General features: G+C 44.4%; 1 protein-coding gene across 1 annotated transcript in view; it reads right to left on the bottom strand.

Annotated features, from left to right (window-relative positions):
• Positions 1-1,035: 1,035 nt before the first annotated feature.
• The window catches only part of Cpne9 (copine family member 9), a 23,123-nt gene continuing 13,088 nt past the window's right edge, over positions 1,036-11,070 (bottom strand). Inside the window, exons 18-21 of the mRNA XM_028788661.1 lie at positions 5,382-5,484; positions 4,362-4,419; positions 3,941-4,014; positions 1,036-1,430 (exon numbers count right to left, since the gene is read on the bottom strand). Coding sequence (XP_028644494.1) covers positions 1,245-1,430; positions 3,941-4,014; positions 4,362-4,419; positions 5,382-5,484 — 421 coding nt within the window. The 3' untranslated portion in view covers positions 1,036-1,244. The remainder of the gene's footprint in view (positions 1,431-3,940; positions 4,015-4,361; positions 4,420-5,381; positions 5,485-11,070) is intronic.

Raw genomic sequence — 11,070 nt, forward strand, 5'->3', positions numbered from 1 at the left:
TGGGGGTTTCAGAGAACTTGGATGTCAGGGATCATCACTGTCAAGCAGTGCTTGCAGTTTTGTCATTGAAGAGTATGATAAAGTCTTCCAAGATGCTAGAGTCACTGAAAACTTGTTTTATTTTCACGAAGACTTGTTATTCAAAACCTAAAGTGCACGTTTTCTTATCACACGTCCCCCCCCCCCGCGCCCCCCCCCAGAAATGTCAATAAAACCAGCATTCCAGAAAGTTGTTTCCTGGTTAAACGGTGGGGTCTGGCATAAAATCAGTGATTTCTCTTCAAGAAATGGCTTATTGTAGCTGAGTTCCTCATTATTAAATGAGAATAATATATAGTCCCTTTGCCCTGGGGTTATGGTAAGAATTAAGAGAGATGAGGTCTGTAAATCGCCTAACACAGTGTCTATTATATAAGATTCACATGCACAAAGAAAATGCCAGCTATTATACTCATACAGAAAATTGAGAATAAGCCAGTAATCTCAGCACTCAAGAGGATTGAGATAGGATTGCTTGGACTGCCTATGAGTTCCATGTCAGACTGAGTAACACAGCAAGACCCTATCTAAACAACCAAAATAAATGAATCGAAGAAGTTATACAGATTTTTTTTTCATTATTGAAGGCTTTGCACATAGAAGGCGAAGGCCAGGGATCTATCACAACAGCCTTTTCTTTTTCATTAAAAAATTTTTTTAAAGACGAACTCTGGATAAATTGCCTACACTGGCCTTGAACTTGTGATTACAGGCTTGTTTCACTAGGACTGCACAGTTGTCTTAAAGCTAGCTCTCTTGTGGTGAAGCACCTTTTAGAAAATCTGATGAAAGCTATGGTTCTGTCCTGAGGGAAAAAATGTACAAATATGCATAATAAGTTTTCTTAAAATATTTGAAATTTTCTATAGAAGTGACTGGATGAGTGAATTAGGATGGATGCTCACCTAACTGAAGTTATCCTTGTTCCCTCCCTCTTGATATGGTCCCAGGTTCAGGGTCCCTCATTATCCCTCTCCAACACCCAAGAGACAGAGATTGAGTAAGACCAGCTTTATTATTGGCATGAGGCAGGTAGGTGGTGATCATGCCGGACCTTTCTGAAGTCAGGGGCAAAAAGCTTGTCAGCCAGCACTGAGCAACCTAGCTGGCCCTCCTGGTGAGGATCAGAACCCCAGGTGCCTTTAGCTTCCAGCAGTAGATACAGACAGGTCAGCAGACTGCTAAGCATGGGATATGTGGAGTCCTCAGGGCTCTTCTGGGGCTGAGGTTGGGTTGGGTTTAGCAGGGGGAGGAGGTCGAGGCTGGATGTCCCTGGTGCGCATGTAGGACAGCAGCTGCTCGGGAATCTCAGCTAGTACATCCTTGGCCAGTCGCGCCATGCTCAGCACCTGGTTCCCCGACCGGTCAACATAATCTCGGAATGGGACAAACTGGGACAAACATGAAAGGAGGTGTGAACTGTGGCCAAGGGAGTGGGCAGCACTCAAGTTTCACCTTTGACCCCTAACATCTCTTTCCAAGTATCACTATTCTTCTCCCGTAATGTTGAACTATTTTCTTTTTTGTTGTTTTTGTTTTTTGAACTATTTGCTACTTCTGTTTTTTTCTACCACTCCCTATCTCTGCCCCCACTTTCTGTTCACCCACAGCTCATTCTAATTTTGCTTCATACAGTCACCTAGATTATCTCGATAATGCCGTCAATGGCCCCGTAACGCTAAATCAATGCAGTGGGCAGTACTTTTCAGCCTTCATCTTGCTGGGAGTCTCTTTAGCTTCACTGTATTTGAACGTTATCCTTCTGAATACATCCCAATTCTTTGTGTGGGGTGTTGGACATTGAACCCAGGATCTTGTATATACAAGACAAGCTGTCTACCACTGAACCACATCCCCACCCCAAATCCCACTCCTGACATCACACTCTTTTCTCCTCTACTTTTCTAGAAGCTGCACTTCATGTCAACTCCATTCTTCTGGGTTTTCCTGTGCTCTGAGCTGCTCCCTGCCCTTGTCTCTCTATGTATTCCTGGCTATAATGGAACTCATTAAGTAGACCAGGCTATCCTTCAGAGAGATCCATCTGCCTTCGCCTCTTGAGTACTGGGAAGGAGAGAGTTGGACTTGGGAGAGAGAGGAAGCAGTTGGGATTGGGAGAGAGGAACAGTTTTTCAGGGAAAGGAGGTTAGTAAAAGGAGGGCAAGGGAAAAGCAGGAAGAAAAGTACCCTCCAGAGCCCCATGTTTACCTCTGTCCTTGGCCTTTTATTTTACTGTTTTGTTTTAAGATACGATCTCATTCTGTTGTGATCCCCTGTTTCAGCCTCCTAACAGCTTGGGCTGTAGCCACTGTGCCTAACCCCGGCCCAGAACCGCATATTTAGTCGCTAAGACTGTGCTTTCCTTCAGTTATCACAGATTCCCCAAGCTCAGCTTTACCGATTGAATACCAAGTTTCCCTCCTTCTATCTCTGCCTCGAGCTTCCTCCTACCCAGCCAGTGGGACGTTTCTCACTAGCATACTGAGCCTCTTCCTTATCAGTGTCTTAACAAGTCATCAAATCCTGTAACATGATCTTAAATATCTTCTTTTGTTTTGTTATTCTTTTGAGATAATCTTATTACATAGCCTAGGCTGGCCTCGGACTCTCAATCCTCCTGCCTTAGCCTCCAAGTGCAAGAATTAAAGGCACATACATACATACATACACACACATACATGCACACACAAGTGCATACACATACACTTCCATGCACAGCTCTTAAACAATTTTTCTTTTGTTTAGACTGGGTCTCATATAGGCCCCACACTGGCCTTGAATTCACTGTATAGCAAAATGGCCTTGAACTTTGAATAAGTATTTCTTGTTGTTGTTATTCTATGTGTTCAGTGTACATGTATGAATGTAGGCATGAGTGTGCCATGATGCACATAAGGAGGGCAGAATGGGTTCTTGCCTACTAAGGCATCCCAGGAATCTAACTCACATTATAGGTTTGTTCAGCAAAGTACATTTAACCCCCCCATCTCACTGACCTGACCTTGAACTTCTTATCATTTTGCCTCCACCTCCTGAGATTTCAGGAGCATTGGTTTACACAGTGCTGGAGATAGAACCCAGGACCTCATGCATACTAGACAAGTACTCTACCAACTGAACTGCCTCCCTGCCTTTAAACATCTTTTGAATTGGCTACTTCTGAACATGACCACATGTTCACATACCCAGTCATTTTTGCTGCTTGCTAATGGATACCTGGCTTTTCCCAGGCCCTGCCACAGCACTCACAATGCAGCAGCCAGAGAAGTCCTTTTACAATGTAGCTTGATCTGGGCATTGTGGCACACACTCCTAGCACTCAGGAGGCTGAAGCAGTAGGATTACTATGAATTCTAGACTAGCCAGGGCTACTAGTTCCCTAAATAGTGAGGGTCTGTCTAAAACAAAACAATAAATACATGGAGGGGTACATAATTAAGAATACATTCTGATCGTCAAACCTCAGATATTCACCATGGCAGACAATCCTGCCAGCCTGGTCTGAGCCTCTGGCAGATCTTACATGGTCCTCTGCCTGTGAAGTTGATACCTTCCTCAGGTTTCAACGCAGTGTCAACAGCACAGCCTCACAGAAGCCTCCCCTCACTACTATTGGCTGTTGACAGCTGCATTTGTTTGTTGGGCTGTCTGTTGTATGTAATACTGGTCATCTCCACTAGAGGGCAGAGACTTGATCTTCCTACATCATACAACCCACTTGATCCCTCAAAAAAATTGTTCAAAGCTGGTATGGTGATACAGTACTATAAATCCTGCACTCTGGAACTTATTTTATGAATGAGTAAGGTTTGAGAGGAGAAAGATAGTGAGTAGGAAGGATTAAGGGGAGTGGCTCCTAGGAAGCCTTGTTTTTCTCTGCTTTCACTACTCCTAGGGCTACCTGAACAATGTCCCGCTCTGCATAACGTCCCCTGGAGGATACACGTACGTCGTCACCGTCCAGTTCTTCCATTGCTGCAGAAAAGACAGGCAGGCATCATTGGATGGGTCTCTCCAACTCATTCTGCCCCTTCCTCATTAGAGCCCTTCAGGGTCCTCACAAGGAAACCTGACACTCCCATTCCACTGTGGTATGAAATTGTGATTATTATCATTACTATGCTTTCCTTCCTGTACATTCCGTTCTCCTAGAAAAGCAGGGGAAAGTGTTGACACCAGCAGCTGTAGTTATGGAGAGGAAACATGTTTGACTTCACCAAGGTACCAGTCTGTTTTGTCTGCAAGGAGGACCCAAGTGGCTAGGTCCTTCCTGTTCTTTCCAGTTCCTAGTCCCAGTCATGGACACACCCCATCCTACTCACCCTCAAACATGGCGGGTCCGACACCAACGATAATGATAGACATGGGCAGTGAGGAGGCCTGTGGGGAGGGAGGGCTGGAGTAAGCACCTGTACCAGGACAGTGCTTGCAGCGTCTGTGTGGATCACATGCTCCTGTGAGCCGAAATACACGGCCAGGATTGGCTGCAGACTGTCTCTAAGTGCATAACGGATGCCTTCTAATGGAGCATAAAGCCATCATCTTGTTTATTTGAAAAACAGTCTCCATCTGCAGCCCAGGCTAGTATCATTTAAAACAGGTTTTCCTGCCAGACATGGCAACATAAATTTGTAATCCTAGTACTCATGAGGCTGAGGCAGGGGATCACCACAAATTTCAGACAAACACTGGTTAAAAAATGAGTTCTAGGCCAGTCTGAGCTACAGTGTAAGACTCCATCTGAAAAACAACAAAACCATGGAAACTTTAATTACAGCAAAATACCAATACTAGGCATGATATATTATTCCCATACTTCCAGGACTCAGGAGGCAGAGGCAGGAGGATCAAAATGAATTCAAAAGCAGCCTGGTCTATATAGCTAGTCCCAGGCCAACAAATCTACAAACAAAAATAGCCAGTCCTGGTGGCTCACATCTATAGACCCAGCACTTGGGAAGCTGAGGCAGGAAGATTGTCACTGTTCAGGCAAGTCTGGGCCATATAGGGATCCAGTACACAGTAAGACCCTGTTACAAAACAAAAATAAAATTAAAAGCAAATAAAAAAAAAAACAACCTCCCTCCCCTGACAAAAGACAGGCATGCTTCCTGTTGAATATAAAAGACCAGCATTTCCTAAGCACAGGTTTCCATAGTGGGTTCATCTGGCATTGTGCTGGGACCTAGAGAATCAAAAGCCAATATTATCTGTGCCCCAGCCAATATGCATCTCTGAGACTGGCAGATGAAATTGTTGGGATACACATGGAATAACCATCATAGCCCCTTCACTACAAGGACAGTCACCCCTCCTTGACAAGCTTTCCTCCTCAGACTTACACTGACAATGGCCTCTTTGGTCTGTGTCATGTCGGAGATGACGCCGTCAGTGATAATGAGCAGAACGTAGTACTGGGAGCCGTCCGAGATTTTGGCTGCAGCCCTACACAAAAGACCAAGGTCTGTATGCAGTGGCCAGCCAGAGAGCTTCAGCCCCTGCTTCTACAAGGCCTGGGGCTTCCGGATCCCACACTCTTCGGCAGACCTGACTGCTGCCCTTATGTGCCATCTCTCCATTCTCTCTATACTTTTAAGATAAGGGCTCTCTCTTGTAGCTGAAGCAGACACTGACTAGTCCTCCTGCCTGCTCCACCTCCCCAGTGTGGGATCACAGCAATGTTCCATCAAGTCAGTCTGCAGAGCCCTCTCTCCTCTCTTCATCCATCTTTGAATCCAGGAGTTTTCCCTCAGAAAAGGACTTTAGACATTCCTCAGTCTCCCACTTACTTTACCCCATCTGCCAGCTTCAGTTACACATCCTGAGTGGACTGGAAATGATTGACCTGTGTTGTCCAATACAATGTCCTTAGCCACATGTGAATGAATATGAAGATGTAAATCAACTAAGGTAAAGTGAATGAGACACTCCATTTGCTAGTCACTCTAGTTATCTTTAAGGGCTCTCTCCCCATATGTGACTAGTGAATACTATACTGGAAAGCATAGAGGTGGGACTCTTCTCTCATTGTAGGACATTTTGTTAGGCAGTGCTAGCAGCTAAACTTGGTCTCAGAAGGCTGAGAAAGCATGGTGACTGTAGAGTCAGAGAGGTCTGCATGGTGTGCTGAGGTCCAGAGTGAGTATGGGTAAGGAAGCCTGTGTCTGCTCTGGCCCACCCTCCTCAGAGGCCTGGGCCAGTGCTATTTTTTATCACTTGCTCATTTCATGGATAGTCTCTGTCACCTGCCATGTGTGGGCACAGAGCAGGCACCAGGTAGAATTTTGCTTGCAGTATCCTTTTTTTTTTTTTCAGTTTAGATATTGTTTGAGATAGAGTATCACCATGTAGCTCCAGCTGGCCTGAAACTCGATTCATAGACCAGGCTATCCTTGAACTTACAAAGATCCTGCCTCTAACAGTTCAGACCATCACATTCATACATATTTACATACATGCATACACACACACACACACACACACACACACACACACACACACTCACGCCATGCTATGTACTTAATAAATTTTCTCATTCCAAATCAAAAGCCTGGCTTCTTTAGATCATTCTCTGGACTCTTCAGAAGAGTAACCTGGGCTGACCTGAAACTACTGTATAGCACAAGCTGGCGTCTAAACTCTAGGCAATCCTACTGCCTTGGCCTCTTGGTTGCTGGGATGTATACCTCCTAACCCAGCTTATCCTACTTTTAAAGTGAGGAAACTGAAGTTCAGAAGCACTAAGCAGCAGTCCCCAAGGGCAAAGAAACTGGGGCCTATCAGTGTCCGCCCTGGCTTGCTCTGCACAGTCCTCCTTGTGCCGCATCTGCTCTTGCTACGTCTAGCCACCCAGCATCTCCCAGACCTGCCACTCAGTGCCTCTGTGCCTTCAGTGTGCAGTCACCACTGCCAGGCCTATTAGCCCTCTCCCAGTGAAGGCCAACTTACCCTCTAGACCAAGCTAAGCAGCCCCTCTACTGTAGCCTGTGCCCTATGATTTAGGATGCAGCCCCATCCATTGAGATCCTCATACCCCGAGGGTTCCCAGGATGAATTGTCCTATGTGTAGATGAAGCCAGGGGATGAATTGCACACCACGCTCCTTCTTAACATAATTAGAGCAAACACAGACAGGATTCGGGAAGACTAGAAAGTTTGCATGTGTTTGTAAGATGAAACACTAGACTTCAAAGTTCCTCTCAGTCTGACTGCTTTCAGCTGTGCCTTCCATCTCCCCCTGCCCCCCATCCCCAGGGAATACTGTGTCTTACTTTTGCCGCCTACAGAAGTGATGATTTATTTATATTTCTGTCTCCTGCACTAAGGCGGGAGCTCTGAGGGCAAGGGCTAAGTTCGATTCATCTGTGAGTCCCCAGTGCCCCAGCAGAGAACCGAGCACACAGCAGCTGCCCTTTGAATAGTGATAGTCATAGTAATAGGAACAGTAATAACTACGGTTACAGCACTTACCAGGGGCAAGCACTCTTGAGAGTGCTTGACATATGCTAAGGAGTCCTTATAATAACCCTGCAGTGTAAATATTGCTAGCACTCTCAGTCTCATTTTACAGAGTGGTTAAGAGAATTGACCAAAGCCACAAAGCCAGCATATGACAGTGTATGCCCAATGTACTGGGGATAGTATCTCAGTAGGTAGCTTACCTAGCATACATAGGCTGGCCGTTTGATCCCCAGCACCACATAAATTAGGTAGAGTGTTACACACCTGTATCCCAGCACTGGGAAGGTAGGGAAGCAGAGGCAGGGGGGTCAGAAGGTCTACATTATCCTAGGCTACAATGCCAGCCTAGAGTACATGAGACACTGTTGGGAGGGTGAGTAGGGGTAGGGTGTGGCCCTGATGTACTACTAATTTACTCCGCTCCAGAATCTACACTTTTGATGGAATTATCCTGAACTGAATGTTTACTAAATAAATGAGTAAATGAATCAGTGTATTTGATCAAGATGTCTAAGAATCTGCTTAATAACAATAATAAAAAATGATCAGATTCCAGAATTAGCAACATGTTCCATCTTTTGTTTTTCCTTTTTTGTTTGTTTTGAGAGAAAGTCTCACTATGCTGTCCTAGCTAGCCTAGAATTCACTATGTGGCTATGTGGATCAGGCTGACTTCAGACTCAGAGATCATCCTGCCTCTGCCTCCCGAGTGCTGGATTAAAGACGTGGACCACTAGGCCTGGCTCTTATTTAAAACTTTCATTTCCCTGTCCTTAACATTTTCTACAGCACTGTTACGTTAGCTTTTATAATTAAAGTAACTATTATCCTCATTATGCATCAAAAGTAAATCAGTCTTCAATAGGGAATGGAAAGTCTATGGACCTAAAAATCTCTCAGGAAGCCTTTAACATATGTTTTCATTAGTATTTGTTTTGTTTGTTTGTTTGTTTTGTTTCTTTTTTATTTTATTTTTTATTAATCATTCCATTCATTTACATATAAATTGTTTTTGTTTGTTTGTTTGTTTTCTTTTGTTTTTTGATGGGGTCTCCTGTAGCCCAAGTTGTCCTTGAACTAACTCTAGCTGTGGAGGAACCTGAACCTCTCATCTCCCTTTCTCATCTTCCGGACTCCACCTCCCAAGCACTGGGGTTACAGACACATGTCACCATCCCCAATTTACGGGGCGCTAAGAGTTGAACCCAGGCCTTCTGCAGAATGGGCAGCACGACCCTCATGGGCTGTCTTCCCCCACTCTTCTACTCCAAGCTTGCTGAGACACTTTGTTTTAGCTAGAGCTCTTTGTTCAGCCTATAATAATGATTTATTTCTTTTGCTTTTGAGACAGAATGTCAATACGTAGCCCAGGTTGGCCTTAAATTTGAGATTATTCTGCCTCAGCTCCTAAGTGTGGAAATTATATATATGTCTGCCTTTGCTTTTTTTTTTAAATTCAATCAGAGAAACTTCTTTCTTTCCCCATGTGTGTGTGTGTGTGTGTGTGTGTGTGTGTATGTGTCTGTAGTGTGTGTGTGGTGTGTGTCCATGTCTGTGTATGTGCAGGTACATATGTATTTGTATATCTGCATTCAGAGGCCAGAAGTTGATATCACGTGTCTTACCCAATCATTCTTCACCCTATTTTATGAAACAGGGTCTTTCTCTGAGCCTGGAGCTGACTGATTTGACTAGACTGGCTGGCTGGCAAGCCCCAGGAAAATACTTTCCTCCACCTCCTTGAGATGCAGGATTCCAGGTATACACTGCTATGCCCAGATTTTTATGTGGGTCTTGAGGATATGAAGTCGGGTCCTCTTGTTTGGGAACCAAGCACTTTATGGCTTTCGTCATCTCTTAGCCCCTCCTTTTCTTCCTTTAGCTTCAGTGCTTATCTCTTTCCTCTGTTATATGGTTGCTTTATTCTCTAGCTTTATTTTTACCTACTTTTAATACCCTTTGCTTTCTATATATTAGTTGATATATAACCTGGCTTTTCTTTGCTTATATGCATGCTAACGTTTTGTATAGTTTTAAACCTGTCACCTCTGTGTACTTTGTATGGACTGGATACTATGCGGTTCCCTCTCACGTTATTATCTTTTTTTTTTTAACCTAACCTCACAAAAACTCCAAATGTAAGTTACTCTTATTAGGTTTGGTGTTGCATGCCTGTCATGGTAGCACTTGGAAGGCTGAAGCAGGCTTATCACTTAGCTATATAGGGGGCTAAAGGTCAGCCTTGGCCACATAGTGAGATATTGTTTCAAAAACAGACAAAAATTAGGGAGGCTGGGCATGGTGGGACGCTCCTTTAATCCCAGCACTCAGGAGGCAGAGAAAGGCGGACCTCTCTGAGTTTGAGGCCAGCCTGGTCTATTACCAGGACAGCCATAGTTACACAGAGAAACCCTGTCTCCAAAACCAAAGCAAAACAAAAGCAGGAAGAGAAGCTTCTGTTGATGTCCATTATCTAACCACTTCACAGGTTCTATCAATGAGGCTAAGGTAAAGTGGGCAGTGGTGTCGCCCATGCCTTTAATCCCAGCACTGAGGAGGCAGAGGCAGGTGGATCTCTGTGAGTTTAAGGCCAATCTGGTCTGTCTAGTAAATTCTAGGACAGCCAGGACCAAGTAGAGAAACCCTGTCTAAAAAACAAAAAACATAAAACCAAAAATAACAACACAAGAGAATCTGTGGTAGTTTGAATAATACTTATGCCCCCATAGGCTCATGTATTTGAATGCTAAATTATCAGAGTGTGGCACTATTTGAGGGTTTGGAGGATTAGGAGGTGTGTCACTGGGGTGGGCTTCAAGGTTTCAAAAGCCTCCTTTTCTGCCCCTATCCCCAGTGTCTCTGTCTGTGGATCAGGATAATGAATTATCAGCTACTTCTCTACACCATGTCCTCCACTTGTGTGCTGCCGTGCTCCCCATCATGCTGATAATGGGGTAACCTCTGAAACTGGGTTTTGTTTTTTTGTTTGTTTTGTTTTAAATTTTATATATTCACCATTGCTCTCTTCAGACACACCAGAAGACTCTATTACATCAGACTCTATTACAAATGGTGTGAGCCACCATGTGGTTGCTGGGAATTTAACTCAGGACCTCTGGAAGAGCAGTTAGTGCTCTTAACCACTGAGCCATCTCTCCAGTCCGTGAGACAGGGTTTCTTTATGTAGCCTTGGCTGTCTTAGAACTAGCTCTGTAAACCAGGCTGTCCTTGAACTCTCAGAGATCCTCTTGCATCTGCTCCTGAGTGCAGAGATTAAAGGTATTTGCCTCCCCTGGCTGGCTAAATGCTTTCTTTTTTAAGAGTTTCCTTGGTCATGGTGTCTCTTCCCAGCAGTAGAACATGGAGGAAGGCAGAAGCTAAGCTGGTGGGCATGGCAGTATCACATCCATGTAGTACCAGCACAGACTGGTACTTAGGAAGTAGAGGCAAGGAGGTCAAGGCCGGGCCTTGCCAACATAGCAAGTTCCAGGCCAACCTGGCCTACATGAGAGCCTTTTTCAGAAAAATAAAATAAAATAAAATAAAATAAAATAAAATAAAATAAAATAA

Source organism: Grammomys surdaster, unplaced genomic scaffold (genome assembly GCF_004785775.1).
Source record: "Grammomys surdaster isolate TR1022 unplaced genomic scaffold, NIH_TR_1.0 125756, whole genome shotgun sequence".
NCBI lineage: Eukaryota > Metazoa > Chordata > Mammalia > Rodentia > Muridae > Grammomys > Grammomys surdaster.